The 16,505-nt window shown below is 38.7% G+C and overlaps 1 protein-coding gene across 1 annotated transcript in view; it reads left to right on the forward strand.

Annotated features, from left to right (window-relative positions):
- The first annotated feature begins 14,293 nt into the window (after positions 1-14,293).
- Positions 14,294-16,505, forward strand: part of SPINT4 (serine peptidase inhibitor, Kunitz type 4) — a 4,157-nt gene continuing 1,945 nt past the window's right edge. The window contains exons 1-2 of the mRNA XM_008563401.1: positions 14,294-14,408; positions 15,954-16,130. Of these exons, the coding sequence (XP_008561623.1) occupies positions 14,294-14,408; positions 15,954-16,130 (292 nt within the window). The remainder of the gene's footprint in view (positions 14,409-15,953; positions 16,131-16,505) is intronic.

Genomic DNA, 16,505 nt, shown 5'->3' on the forward strand with positions numbered 1-16,505 from the left:
TTCCTACTTTGAGAAAGCACGGTTGCCCTACCATGGCTCTTCAGTCACAAAGCGGTAGTTATAACCATTGAATCCTACTTATGTAAACTTCAGGGAGCTGAGAATGTTAAGTTCAAGGGTGTGTCTGGAGAGTTGTTCAAAGCAGTGCCCAACTTTATTCCATGCAGGACAATGGACTAAGGAAGAAAAGTCTGAAAGTGTTCTTTGGGGGGTGAGGGGAGTAACTGGAACTCAAAAGGTTCCTTGCTCTAAACTATCCACTCTATAGAGTCAGAGAGAGATCTCATGTCCCATAACTCATTTAGGTGCCCCCTCCCTCCTGAACTGGAAGCAAAATTGTGGGTATTGACTACAGGAAGAAAGTACCTCTCAGAGCATTAGGAAATCCTAACCTAGAGTCTAGCCTCACAATATTCTAACTTTCTTTCAAGGCTACGGCAGAAATATAGCCCCTTCTGGGGTCTCATTCCTGCTCGTCATCTATTCTGATCATCCAGACCAGCAAGCAAAACACAAAGAAGAGTCAAGATGAACCCCATCTGCTTGGTGCTATTCGGACAAGTTGGGAGAAATATTATCTGAGCTGAGATTATTCTTTTAAATTAAGGCCTACACACTGGGTGGCTGTTCTTGCATTTAGTTGCCACTTCCCTCCATTTCAACCCCTCTCAGCCCTTGGGTCAGGACAGGATATGACCAGGTACTCAGACATGAAGCAATTAAATCAAGGGTGACTTGTATCCCCAAAGCCCCATGTCACCCTTTCCACCTTCAAAGCATCATGGTGTCCTGTAAAAAAAATTCAATATGAAGACCTGAGTTCATATCAGTTTATGGTTTCATTTATTTATTGATATTCAACCTTGTTTCAGAAAGGATTTAAGGCAGCTTACCAAGATTCATAATACATCCTATGACCAAAAAAAAAACCCCCAAGTTAGCCTATATAAAACAAAGCAAAAGAGATAATAAGGTTAATAAAGTATGGTATAACCATGAAGGAGGTTAGTATAGCAAATGGGTGCCATCAGGCTACTAACACTTGTTACAAGATATCACAAATTTGGCTCTAAGCTTTTGTAGTAACAGCACAAGAAGGGGAGCACAATCAGTAACAAAGTTTAGAGCAAGCATGTGATAATCCAAAAAGATGGTCAGGAAAAATGGAAAAATAGGAAGGAGGCAGGGAAAGATGGCAGACTAGAGATGTCCAGGGCATATTCTTCCCACAGAAAAGAATGAGAGCAATTAACAGACAGATAAACATTGGTGGGAGCATTGGTGGAAGAGTATAGGAGAGCAGTAGGAGACTGGTGAGATCCCTGTGCAGTACAAATGCCCAGGATAGTGGTATAGAGAGGAGAGAGAGTCGCATGGCCTCAGTCACCATGCCTCTAACACTGGGATCAGTACAGGAAGAATTTTCCCTTGTGGTGAAAAGGTAAGCAGAGGACCCACAGCAACACCCATCCGCTCCTCAGAGGCTGGCAGATCCTTTGACAGGACAAGCCCGGAGGCAAGCACAAGGAGCCTCCTAGCATAGATACGGTTCATCACTCTAGAACACTTGCACAGACTGTACATTCCTCACCCCCATCCTCATGACCCAAGCCAATGCAGAACAGTGCCATCCTGAAACAGGGCCATTACAGGATTGAGCACTGCCCTGGGGCCAGTAGCCACAGAGTGTCCCAAGCCTTAAGATTCTTTCCTCCATTAAGTGCATTCACGGGATAGTCTATAATGCCCTGATCCTGGTGGCTTGAAGCCTGGGCTCACAGCTGCTGTGACTCTAGCTCTGCAGTCTGGGAAGCTAACCCTAGTCCTGCTGAACTGACACACCCCAACATCCCCAGCCAGAGATCAGACAAGCAGACCCTCCTCAGGCAGACTATACCCCGTCCCTCCTCCTACTCCCCCAGACTTACCAGCTGACTGAGTTGTGTGCACCTGAGCCCCCAACCCAGAAAAGCAGCTCATGGGTCTCTACCCTAACAAATATGCTCTCAGGCTGGTGGAAATAAAATGTCTGCCCCTCCTAGAGAAGTGCCAAGGAAGTTCTATCCAGAACGGTCCTGCCTAACAGCCTTGCCAACAGTCCCAGAACCAGCTGCACAGCCCCCTCACTGCAGGCCTGCCTAGTGACCTGGCCCAACACTTAAAACCTGCTGGACAGGTCAATTCACTGCAGACCTACCAAACGGCCCCACCCACCACCCAAGAAATGACTGGACAGGCCCCCTCACTGCAGCCCCACCTAGTGGCCTCTCCCACTTCCTATGAAGTGGCTCAGAAGCTCTGCCCTTGGCAGTCCAACCCCTGAACCACAGAGGGAAGCATGACTTCACATTGGGCCCTAACAACTAGAAAAGCAGAAGGGCCACTGTTAGACAAACACTCAGCTACCTGAGCCAAAGTGCATCTACACCCCTGGCTCAGAGAAACAGCTAAGCTATCATGCCCCTGGGAGACCAAGCACCAAGTCTTTGAGCCATCACATGCACAAGTGAGAAACAGCATGCCTGACATGCCCCTAGTGGGCCTATCCCTGGTTAGAGAAACAGAATAGTAACCCTGTCACTGGCAAACCAGTCATAGATAGCCTGACACACCATATACCCACACTTCTGGCCTGAGGATTAATCCAGCAACCACATCTCCAGTGAGCCAGCTCTTGAGATGACTGACCCACAGGGTGCATATGCACACCCCCAGCTTGTGAACCTCCCCCAGCAAAGCTGTGCCACTGCCACCACAGACTTCCAAAGCATAGGTCACTGAGTCACAGACATAGCAAAAGTGTATTATAGCTGAAGAAACTACACAGAGTTGACACTACTGCATCTATGAGGAACAAAGCCATTGCACTCTACCCAATTGACACCCCATGACACATTTGCAGGTGAAAGTCTTCCCATGCAAGCCACTCTACAAAACTCAAAAAGGTGGCTGTTCCACCAGATGCACAGATATCAATGAAGAGAAAAAAAGAAACATGAAAAAAGGTAACATGACACCATCAAAAAAAAATAATAATAATGCTGCAATAACTGATCCCAAAGCAATGGAATACGCCAACTTGCCAGAAAAGGAATTCAAATTAATGATCTTGAGAAGACTAACTGAGATACAAGAGGATACAGACAAATACTTCTACAAAATCAGAAAAATAATTCAGGATATGAATAAGAAATTCAACAAAGAGATAGATAACATTAAAAAATCAAGCAGAAATCTTGGAATTGAAAAATTCATTGAATGATATAAAAAATACTTCTCAGAGTCTCAACAACAGAGTGCATCAAGGAGAAGAAAGAATTTCTGACCTTGAAGATAGCAGTTTTGAAATAACACAGAAAAACCAAAAAGGAAAAAAAAAGGAACAAACAAAGCTTAAAAGATCTATGGTATACTATTATGTGAAGGAATATTTGAATTACGGGCATTCCACAAGAAGACAACAAAAAAGACATTGAAAATGTATTTAAAGAAATAATAGCTGAAAACTTGCCTAGTCTTGAGAAAGATGTGAATATCCAAATCCAGAAAGCTTAAAGGTCCCCACATAGATTCAATCCAAATAGGTCATCTCCAAAACACATTGCAGTCAAACTATCCAAAGTTACAGACAAAGAGAGAATTCTAAAAACAGCAAGAGAAAAGCACTGAGTCGCTTATAAGGGAATCCCCATTAGACTAACAGCAGATTCTCAGCAGAAACCCAGCAGGCCAAGAGACAATGGGATGATATATTCAAAGTATTGAAAGAAAAAACCTTGCAATCAAGCCCTAGTCTTGAGAAAGATGTGAATATCCAAATCCAGAAAGCTTAAAGGTCCCCACATAGATTCAATCCAAATAGGTCATCTCCAAAACACATTGTAGTCAAACTATCCAAAGTTACAGACAAAGAGAGAATTCTAAAAACAGCAAGAGAAAAGCACTGAGTCACTTATAAGGGAATCCCCATTAGACTAACAGCAGATTCTCAGCAGAAACCCAACAGGCCAAGAGACAATGGGATGATATATTCAAAGTATTGAAAGAAAAAACCTTGCAATCAAGATTATTATACCTAGCAAAGCTATCTTTCAGAAATGAAGGAGAAATAAAGTCTCTCAAACAAGCAAAAACTAAGGGAATTTATCACCACCACACTGCCCTTATAAAAAATGCCTGGGGGAGTTGTACATCTAGAAGAAAAAGAACAATAACAACCATCAAGAAATGCCTGAAAATATAAAACTTATGAGTAGAGTAGATACACAAATTAGAAAGAGAAAGAAATCAAACCTTATCAGTACCGAAAAACCACCAAACTTCAAGTATAAATTGAGGAGGAAAGGAACAACAGATACACAAAACAATCAGAAATGACAGGAGCAAAACCTCACATATCAACAATAGTCTTGAATATAAATGGATTAAATGCTCAAAATATAAGACATAGACTAGCTGAGTGGTTTTAAAAGCATGACCTACTAACGTGCTGCCTACAAGAAACACACCTTACCTACAAAGATTCACATAGACTGAAAGTGAAGGGAGGAAAAAAGATATTCCATGAAAATATAAAACAAAATTGAACAGGAGTAGTTATATTTATATCAGATAAAATAGATTTTAAGTAAAAATCTCAACTAAGAGACAAAGAAGGGCACTCTATAATGATAAAAGGATCAGTTGGCAAGAAGATATAACCATTATAAATATACATGAACCCAACACTAGAGCACCCAAATATATCAAGCAAATATTATCAAAAGAGATAGACACCAACACAATAATAGTTGGGGACTTTAACATACCACTATCAGCAATGGACAGATCATCAAGACAAAAAATCAATAAAGAAACATCAGTTTTAAATGGCACCACAGACCAGACAGACCTACCAGACATATACAGAGCATTTCATCTAATAGCTGCAGAGTACACATTCTTTTCACCAGCACATGGAACATTCCCTGGGATTGACCTTATGTTAGGTCACAAAATAAGTCTCAGCAAGTTTTTTAAAAAACCAAAATCATATGAAGTACCAGCCAGAGCAATCAGGCAAGAGAAAAAAGTAAAGGGTATGCAGATTGGAGAAGATGAAGTCAAACTGCCTCTGCTTGCAAAACTCTACCAAAATTCTCTTAGAGCTGATAAACAATTTTGGTAAGTTTGCAAAATACAAAATCAACATGCAAAAATCAGTAGCATTTTAGGGCTGGCCCATGGCTCACTTGGGAGAGTGTAGTGCTGATAACACCAAGGCCACGGGTTTGGATCCCTATATAGGGATGGCTGGTTGGCTCACTTGGGAGAGCATGGTGATGACAGCACCAAGTCAAGGGTTAAGATCCCCCTATTGGTCATCTTTTTAAAAAACCAGTAGCATTTTTATTCTCCAATAATGAACTAGCAGACAAAGAAATCAAGAAAACAAACCTATTTACAACAGTCACACACACATACACAAAAAGAAATACCTAGGAATCAATTTAACCAAGGAGATGAAAGAGTTATACAACAAGAACTACAAATTACTGCTGAAAGAAATTAAAAAGGACACAAAAAGATGGAAAGATATTCTATGCTCTTGGATTGTAAGAACTAACATTGTGAAAATGTCCATACTACCCAAAGTGATCTACAAGTTCATTGTGATCACCATCAAAATACAAGTGACATTCTTTACAGAAATAGAAAGAAACAATCCTAGCATTCATATGCAACAAAAGACCCTGAATAGCTAATGCAATCCTGAGGGGCCAAAAAAAAAAAGCCAGAGGCATTACACTACCTGACTTCAAATTATACTACAAAACTATAGTAACTAAAACATCATGGTACTGGCATAAAAACAGACACTCTGACCAGTGGAACAGAATAGAGAACCCAGAAATCAATGCACATACTTACAGCCAGCTGATCTTTGAGAAAGGCAACAAGAACATATATTGGGGAAGGGACTGCCTCTTCAATAAACAGTGCTGGGAAAACTGGACATCCATGTGTAGAAAAATGAAACTAGACACATATCTCTTGCCTTATATCAAAATCAACACAAATGAATTAAAGACTTAAATATAAGATCTGAAACTATAAAACTCCTAAAAGAAAACAGGGGAAACACGTCAGGTTGTAGGACCAGGCAAATCCTTTATCAATAAGACCCCAAATGCATAGGCAGCAAAAGAAAAAATAAACAAATGGGATTATATCAAACTAAAAAGCTTCTGCACAGCAAAAGAAACAATTAACAGAGCAAAAAGACAATCTACAGAATTGGAGAAAATAATTGCAAACTATGCATCCAACAAAGGATTAATATGCAGAATATACAAAGAACTCAAAGAACTGAGCATTAAGAAAACAAATAACCCAATTAAAAAGTGGGCAAAGGAGCTGAATAGACATTTCTCTATCCAACAAAGGATTAATATGCAGAATATACAAAGAACTCAAAGAACTCAGCATTAAGAAAACAAATAACCCAATTAAAAAGTGGGCAAAGGAGCTGAATAGACATTTCTCAAAGGAAGATATACGAATGGCCAACAGACACATGAAAAAATGTTCAATATCACTCAGCATTAAGGAAATGCAGATCAAAACCACACTGAGATTATCATCTTACCCAAGTTACACTGGCTATTATCTAAAGTGAAAGAATTACAAATGCTGAAGAGGATGTGGAGAAAGGGGACCTCTTCTACACTGTTGTTGGGACTGTAAATTAGTGCAGCCATTATGGAAAACAGTATGGAATTTCCTCAAACAACAACAGATGAGAACTGCCATATAATCTAGCAATTCCACTGCTGGGTATATACCCAAGGGAATGGAAATCATCATGTGAAAAGAACAGCTGTACTCCCATGTTTATTGCAGCTCTATTTACAATAACCAAGAGTTGGAACCAACCTAAATGTCCATTGACAGATGGCTGGATAAGGAAAATGTGATATATATACCTGATGGAATACTACTCTGCCATAAAAGCAAATGACATTTTGCCATTTGCAGCAACATGGATGAACTTAGACAAAATTATGTTAAGTGAAATAAGCCAGACACAGAAAGAGACATGCTGCATGCCCTCACTCATAAGTGGGTACTAAGAAAGAAGGAAAGAAAAAAAGAAAAGACCACAATAGTATATTGAATTTTCAGAAGGAGAGAACAAATCTATGGTTTTTGAACATGGGAGGGAGAGAGGGAGATACTGGTTGGGGAGAGATTGTGTAAGGGGCATGAAGAATAACTATGATTTGTAATAATGAATATGCTAGTAATATTGATTTTATCATCACTTGTTGTACACAGGTGATGGTAGTAAATGCTGTACCCCTAAAATACATATAATCAATTATGCTTCAATAAAAAATTTTTTTAATTTGTTGTTGAATATTTTTTGCAAGTATTTTGTTGGGAAGTTTTGCACCTATTTTCATCAGGGACATTGTAATTTTTTTCTTGTGGTGTTCTTGTCTTGCTTGATATCAGGGTAGTGCTGGTCTAATAAAAAGAGTTTGGTCTAATAAAAAATGTTCCCTTCTCTTCAATTTTTTGGAAGAGTTTGAGAAAGATTGTCACTAATTTTTCTTTAAATGTTTGATAGAATTCACCAGTGAGGCCACCAGGTCCTGAGCTTTTCTTTGTTGGGAGTTTTTTGATTACTTTTTACTAGTTACAGGTTTGTCCTGATTTTCTGTTTCTTTATGATTTAGTCTTGATATGTTGTATATTTCTAGGAATTTATCCATTTCTTCTAGGTTATTCAGTTTGTTCTTCCTATTTCTTCTTGAGACAGTTTTCTCCTCCTAGAAATTTGTTCATTTTCTCTAAGTTAAAAAGAAAACTTAGATGCCAAAAGTTGTTCTTACCATTCTGTTATTATCTTATTATTTCTCCAATCTTTGCTCTCTCTTTAATTATGGCCCCTTTTAATTTTTGATAGTGTTTTATTGTGTCTTTTCTCTTTCTTCCTGATTATTTTTCTCACATTCATCAATACTATAAAGAACTAACTTTTGACTTTTTAAGTCTTTATTATTTAATTTCTATATCATTAGTTTTTGCTCTTGTATACGTTATCTCCTCCTTTTAACTTGCCTTTTTGATAACATAAATTTGATGCTTATTTATTTTCAATGTTTTTTCTTATGTAAGCATTTCAAGCTATTTTTTTTTTTAATTTAATATACAGCTTTTACTGGCATAACACATTTTGATTTGGAATTTCTAGTCACTTTGAATGTTTTTCTGTTTTTAGACTAATTTCTAAGGATTTTCATTCCAGGCTGAGAACATGTTCTATTCTTTATAAATTGATTGAGACCTGCTTTATATATTGCTAATATATTGTCACTTTTTTAAAAATGCACCATTCACTCTTGAGAAAAATATATTTCTCTAATTTTTGTATACAGAGTTCTGTACATTTGCATTAAATCAAGTTTGTTAATTACCTTTCTCAAATTGCCCATATCTTTACTATTTTTAATTGATTTATTAATAACTGAGGGAGGTGACTTACAGGCTCACAACAGAGTCATAAATGTGTCACCTCCTCACAGACAGATCCATTTTTGAAACTTTCGCAGTGTCAGAGCTTTTATTTCCATTGTCTTCTAGATGCTACTATCGCTGCAGAGAAGTGTAATAATTATTCCTTTGAGGTGGAGAGATTTTTCTCCTTGTCTGCCTTTATTATGTTCTTTTTCATTTTGATGTTCTGTGGATTTACAGTGAAATGTCTCAAAGTGGAATTTAAAAATTATTACGTGTTGTCTGGTTCAAATCGGCAGTGGTAAGTGACAAAAGGAGCCAGGCAATGGGTTCGAGGCAGGCTTTAACGGAAGTGCTCTCGGCGAGGGAGTGAGGCCGGGGAAGTCGCGCCCAGGGTAGATACAAACAGGTATTTATGGGGGAGGGCTGTTGGTGGTTTTTTTGCCCATATATGGTAAGGAACTAAGGCAACCCATTTTTACAAACGTCTTTGATGGGTGATTTATGTTATAAGCAACATGCAACTTTTCCCACTCTGTGGCTTGCCTTTTCCACTTTCTTAATGGTGTCATTTAATTTATAAAGTTATAAATTTTAGTGTAGTTTATTTAATCAAGTTTTTCCTTTTGTGGTATATTTTGGTCTTAATTAGATAAATTTCCCTACCCCAAGCCATGAGGATATTATCTTTTGGAAATTCTCGATTGATTTTTATAAAAGCTATGAGATATGGGTTAATTTTCATTTTCTTCCATATGGAAATCAACTTTATCTAGCACCATTAACTTAAAATTACTTTTTTCTTCATAGCTCTATTGGGCTAATTTTATTTGGGGTGTGTTTTTGAACTATTTTGTTCCACTGGTCCATTTACTGTAATTACTGTAGCTTTATAATAAATCTTGATTAATTACTCTTAATTTCCTAATCACTGTAGCTTTATAATAAATCTTGCTATTTGGTAGTGTAAGTATCTTGCTTTGTTCTTATTTATTTATTTATTTTTATTGGTTATGAATATTCATGAGATACAAAGCTGATTGTCACCCCTTGTGCCTATGATGGGGTGCCAGATTCATACTGGCAGTGTACCCATTACAACAAATTGCATTTGTACCCCGTGTCCTCTACCCAATTATCCCCATCCTCCCTCCACCTCCTCCTTGCCCCCTCAGTCCACTTTATAGCCCAAGGAATGTTCTCTCCCTCTGCAAGTCCAATGCACTACTGTGGTCTTTCTTCCCTTTGTTCTTTCTCTCCTAGCTCCCACATATGAGTGAGCACATGCGGTATTTATCCCTCTGTGCTTTGCTTATCTCACTCAACATAAGTTTCTCTAGGCTCTTACATATTGTTGCAAATGGGAGAATTTTATTCTTTTTTATGGCACAGTAGTATTCCATGGTGTGCATATATCACAGTTTCCTTATCCAATCATCCATTGATGGACATTTAAGTTGGTTTCATGTCTTGGCTGTTGTAAACAGAGCTGCGATGAACATGGGAGTGCAGGTATCCCTTTGACATGATGATTTCCATTCCTCTGGGTATATACCCAGAAGTGGGATTCCTGGATCGTATGGAAGATATACCTGTAGTTTGAGAAAACTCCATACTGTTTTCCGTAGTTGTTGTACTAATTTACAGTCCCACCAACAGTGTAGGAGCATTCCCTTCTCTCCACATCTTTGCCAGCATTTGTTGTTCACCATTTTTTTAATTATAGTTAGTCTAACTGGGGTGAGGTGGTATCTCAATATAGTTTTAATTTACATTTCCCTGATGACTAGGGATGTTACTTAAAAGCTTCTGCACAGCAAAGGAAACAATCAACAGAGTGAAACGACAACCTACAGAATGGGAGAAAAAGTTTGCTACCTATGCATCCCTATGACGAGTGATAAATATCTGTAATGTGCAAAAAACTCAAGCAATTATACAGTAAAAAACCATATTATATAGTTTTTGTCCTTGATTTTGTTGATGTGGTGTATCACAATTATTAACTTGTGAATGTTGAGTCATCCTTGCATCTCTGGAATGAATCCCACTTGATGACAGAGTATAATTTTTTTTGATGTATTGCTGTATTCTGATTGCTAATATTTTGTTGAGGATTTTTGCATCCATGTTCATCAAAGATATTTGTTTGTAGTTTTCTTTTTTGTTGTTGTATCTTAGTCTGGTTTTTGTATGAGAGTGATGCTGGTCTCATACAATGAGTTTGGTAGAACGGCCTCTGTTCCAATTTTTTGGAATAGTTTGAACAGAATTGGTATTGATTCCTCTTTAAAGGTTTGATAAAATTCAGCAGTAAAGCCATCCAGTCCAGAGATTTTCTTTGTTGGGAGAATGCTGATTACTGCTTCAATCTCATTGCTTGTTATTGGACTCTTCAGGTTTTCTATTTCTTCTTGGTTCAGTCTTGGTAATTTGTATGTGTCCAGAAGTGTATCCATCTCCTCCATGTTTTCAAATAATTTTTTGGCATATAGTTGTTTATAATAGTCTCTATATATCTGTGCTATGTCTGCTGGTAGTGGTAGCAGCAGGAACAGTGGTGCAGGTGGTAGCAGCCAGGGCCCACTTCCAGCTGGGCTAGCCACTGCTTCAGTGTTGGCTTGGGGTCCCATCTGTTGCTGGTCTGGCTGATATGGTGGCATGGGTGGGAGTCCCACACTCAGCCAACCTGGCTGGTGTGATGGCTATGGTGGCAGGAGCTTCACTGCATGCAACTACGGTGGAGGGTCCCATGCACAGCAGGGCTGGCTGTTGAGGCAGTTTGGGCATGGGTCCAGTACGCAGCTGGTCTGGCTGGTGCAGCAGCATGGATGGCAGCTGGCTATGGCTGCCAAACTGCAGGCAGGTGTGGCAGGGGACCTGTGCCTGGTGAGGCTAACTGATGCAGCAGTGTGGGCAGGTATCCTGTATGCAGCTGGTCTGTTTTGCACTGCAGCATCGGTGTAGATGGCTACCAGCAGCAGCAGCTGGAGTCATGCTTCAGGCAGCAGCAGCATGGGATGGGGAGAAACTCACAGTGGGAAGGCAGACAATGGTCCTGGATCCTGACAATGTCACTGGCAAGTGCAGCACTGGTAATGATGGATCTGTTCTGGTCTTCCTCTGTGGGAGAAATGCATCCTAGGTTTCTCTCTCCCACCGTCTTCCCCTCAATGTGGTTTTAATTTGCATTTCCCTGATGATTACTGATGTTGAGCATTTTTTAAATTATCTGTTGGCCATTTTTTATGTCTTCCTTTGAAAGATATCTACTCAGCTCCTTTCCTCATTTTTTAATTGGATTATTTGATTTTTTACAGTATAGTTGTTTGAGTTCCTTGTATGTTCTGGATATTAATCCTTTGTCAGATGTATAGTTTGCAAATATTTTCTCCCGTTCTGTAGGTTGTTTCAGTCTACTGATTATTTCCTTTGCTGTGCAGAAGCTTTTTAGTTTGATATAATCCCATTTATTTATTTTTTGTTGGTTTTGCTAGAAATAAAGCCATGTGTTTACAGACAACTGATTTTTGATAAAGGCGTAAAGAGTATTCAATGGGAAAAGGAAGGGCCTTCAATACATGGTGCTGGGAAAACTGAATATCTACATGTAAAAGATTGAAACTACATCCCTATCTCTCACCATACACAAAAATCAACTCAAAATGGATTAAAGACCTAAATTTAAGACCTGAAACTATGAAACTACTAGAAGAAAACATTGGGGAAATGCTACATGAAATGGGAGTGGGCAGCACGTTTTTGAACAAAGACGCAAGAAGCTAAAGCAAAAATAGACAAACGGAACTACATCAAATGAAAGAGCTTCTGCACAGCAAAGGATACAATCAGCCAAGTGAAGAGACAACCTATAGAATGGGAAAAAGTGTTTGCAAACTATACATCAGACAAGGGGCTACTATCCAGAATATATAAGGAACTCAGAAAACTCAATAGCAAAAAAACAACCCAATTAAAATATGGGCCAAGGACCTTAACAGACATTTCTCAAAAGAAGATATACAAATGGCCAGCAGGCACATGAGAAAATGCTCAACACCACTAATCATCAGGGTAACGCAAATAAAAAAACACAATGAGATATCATCTCACTACAGTTAGAATGGCTACTATCAAAAAAACCCGAAAATAACAAATGCTGGTGAGGATGCAGAGAAAAGCGTACTTTGCTACATTGCTGGTGAGAATGTAAATTGGCACAGCCACTGTGGAAAAGAGTAAGAAGGTTCCTCAGAGAACTAAAAACTGAACTATCCTATGACCTAGCAATCCCACTACTGTGTATATACCCAAAGGAAATGAAATCATTATATTGAAGAGACACCTGTACTCCCATGTTTGTTGCAACACTACTCAAAATAGCCAAGAGATGGAATCAACCTAAATGCTCATCAACAGATGAATAGATTTTTTAAAACCTATGGTGTATAAATGCAATAGAATACTATTCAGCTATAAAAATAAATTATTGTCATTTTCAGCAAGATGAGTAGAACTGGAGACCAAGATGTTAAATGAAGTAAGCCAGGCACAAAAAGATGAATACCACATAATCTAACTCATATGTGGAATCTAAAACATAAAAAAACTGGTTCTCTTAGGAGCTGAGTAGAGAATAATGGTCACCAGAGGCTGGGAGGGGAAGGAGATGGTCGGGGGAGGAGAAGTGATGAATTAACAGGTAAAAAGCTATGCTACCTACCCTAAGTGAATCAATGTACTGTACATGCATGTATGGAAACAACACACTGTATCCCACAAATATGTACAAATACGTTAGAATTTTTAAAAATAAACCACACGCACAAATAAAATAAAATAAAATTTACATGAAAATACAAAATCCTAAAATAATATAAAGTTCAAGAGGTTAAGTATGGCTTTGGAGCAGGAATATACAGTGGAGTAAAATTAAGAGCTCAGAAACAATCTCACATATATAAGCAAAGTTATTATATGATTGAATAAAAGGGGAACACATCAATAAATGGGTCTGGAATCACTGAAAAAATGAAGAAGAATCCCGGCTTTATATGTTAACCAAAAAATCTATATCAGGGGGTTTTATTGTGTAAATGTGAGTCAAATTTTCAAAACTTTTAGAACAAAACAGCCAAGGTATCCCCATGTTCCTCGGTGGTATGTAGTGATTAAGAACATAAACTCTGATGCCAAGTTTAAATCTCATCTTCACCACATAATAGATGAGTGACCTTGTACGTATAACTTACCCTGTGCCACAGTTTCTTCATCTGTAAACGAGATAGTAATTGTACCTACCTCATGGAATGCATGTGATAATTAAATCATTTAGTATCTATAAATCGCTTAAAATAATGCCTGGCATAAAGGAAATACTATAAAGTTTATAATTAACCTTATTACTATTATTGTTGTGTTTATTACATTCTTTCTGGTGTACCAAGATCAGTTTCTTCTCTGCCATAGAAGGTCAAAAAAGGGAAAGGAAGCAATCCTTTTTTAATTCCTTGCTCTGATGATTCTACCTTCTGTGTTTAAAAACATGCAGAAGCTCTGATCCTTAAGTTTCTGTGGTTTCTAGATGAACACCGCACTCACTATCAGGGGTCTAATCAGTTTGGGACCTTCAGCTTCATGGGTGGGTAGCCAAGCAGTCACTGTTCAACTCAACACCTTGTAATGCCCAGTCCTGGCCCTTGGGGTGGGTGGGCTCAGCCCTCTCAAGTATCAAGCCCAAAATACAACCTCAGTTAATAAAAGCACTTTCCTACTAGCTGCTTGCTGCACCATGAAGCCTACTAAGCTGGGATTTCTTCTAGGGCTCTTCATATTCTGTTCACTGACTACTCCATTATTGGGTGGTGTTACTAGACTTCTTGAGAAGATATGCGGAGATCTCAAAGGTATGGTGTTAATGCAAAAAATAAATCCAAAGACCACTTATAAGTGAGAGAGAAAGTGTTGAAAAAAAAAAGTACACTATCTAGGTGGTCCTGGAAAGTCTTCCTTTTGTAGCAATACCCATAGTCCCTGAGTCCCTTGATTCGGGCACAATTTACACCGGGGATCTTGTTGGTGTTTGATGAGGGGGAAAAAACAGATAAGATGCAAATAACCCCTTTCCAGTTGGAGATCTTTTTTGTAGAAGGTCTAAAGAGCTAGAAGTATTTTGAATCAGGAGTTTTGTGACAAAGTTCAAAGATCCACCAGATCATTCAAGAATATGTATTGGGAAGAGAGAAAAAGGGGGTTGGAAACTGAGCAAATTGAGACATTTTTAATATCTGGGCTCTGAGCACGTAGAGAACATTTAAACACATGGTCCCTGTTTACAGGAACTCACAATGTAAATGTGAAATGCAATGAGACAGTGTTCCATAGATAGTGTGCACAGGCTCAGTGTTTCCAGGGCTTGAGGAAGTGGCACAGTCTATACCATGAGTCAGATACTCCAAAATCTGGCCCTGACACTTACCAGATGTGTGCCCTTGGATAAGTCACTCAATCACTTATTGTCTGTAAGCCTCAGTTTCCCCCTGTGTAAAATGAAGATCAGAAAAGTACCTACTGCAGAGGGTGTTTATGAGTATTAAACAATATTATGCATGTAATTGTCCCTAAATAGCTAGTTTTACCAGAGAGGAATCCAAACTTGCTTTTTGAGTAGGGTGGGCAACAGTGACTGGGTTGTCAATACGATGATAATCGTGGCTGTTACTACCTGACTCAACAATGAAAACAGTGTTTGTCTCTGGGAAAGCAAGAAGGGAAAACATGACAGGGTATGAGAATGAAACAGTATCACCCCTATGGTTATGCATCTTGGTATACATTCTGCTTTGAGGAGAGCAATAGGCATGTTAACAATGAAAACAGTGTTTGCCTCTGGGAAAGCAAGAAGGGAAAACATGACAGGGTATGAGAATGAAACGGTATCACCCCTATGGTTATGCATCTTGGTATACATTCTGCTTTGAGGAGAGCAATAGGCATGATTACCTAAATTTTAATGTGTAGATACTATAGCAAGTGTGTGAAAACTGGGGAATGACTGCTCTAAATTGTATATCCTAGTTGGGCAGTTAAAAGGATTAGAAGATCAGTGTATGGAGAAGCACAAGGATATTCACTTTAATAAATCATAAGATGTGAAATGTGGGTGACCTCATCACTTTGCACAAACTAGTGATGAAACCTCCTTTTTCACTGCTCACCACTTCTCCAAGTCACTGCCCAGGACCACACCTGGAGTTGTAATCAGTTTGCATTGCACAAGGCAAACTTGCCAAGTAACTCTAATTACAGGAGAAAACCAGATATCTTTCAGTGACCATGAATACGAGAATGTTTTCATGCTAAAGTGAAGAATTTTTAGGAGCCCATAAAGACAAGCCCTCCTGCTGAGTTCTAGCCAACTCCCCCTAACTCAATGGAAACTTCTCGTGCAGATCCCTGCATTATGGATATGAATGTTGGCAGCTGCTTTGAAGTTCACTTTAGATATTTCTACAACAAAACCTCCAAAGCATGTGAAAGCTTTGTATACTCTGGCTGTGATGGCAACCTTAATAACTACCAGCTTAAAATAGAATGTGAAGTAGCCTGTGTTGAAGAATACAAAAAAAGTAAGGAATCCAATTCTGTTCTCGGTCCTTTGGGAGAGGAAAAGGAAATTCTCTGAGATCCCAGGATAGAGAAAATTGGTCAGAGGTTAACGCTGGTTTGAGGCAGGAAGAGGGAAGATTGTTCTAATTAAAAGATTTAACAGTTGGGTTGGATCTCAGGGTCATTCACTCATTTTACAGTTAGGAAATCCTGTCCAAAGAGAAAATAATAGCCACCATCTATTGAACAATTACCATGTGCTAGGCACTACACTAAGCTATTAACATATACTGATACAATTTAAAATTAAAATAACCTTAAGGTAAGTCTGTGTAATTATTTTCACATGACAGATGAGGAAACCAAGCCCAGTAGAGGTAACCAACTAGCCTGAG

The sequence above is a fragment of the Galeopterus variegatus genome, unplaced genomic scaffold (genome assembly GCF_000696425.1).
Source record: "Galeopterus variegatus unplaced genomic scaffold, G_variegatus-3.0.2 Scaffold13477, whole genome shotgun sequence".
Taxonomy (NCBI): domain Eukaryota; kingdom Metazoa; phylum Chordata; class Mammalia; order Dermoptera; family Cynocephalidae; genus Galeopterus; species Galeopterus variegatus.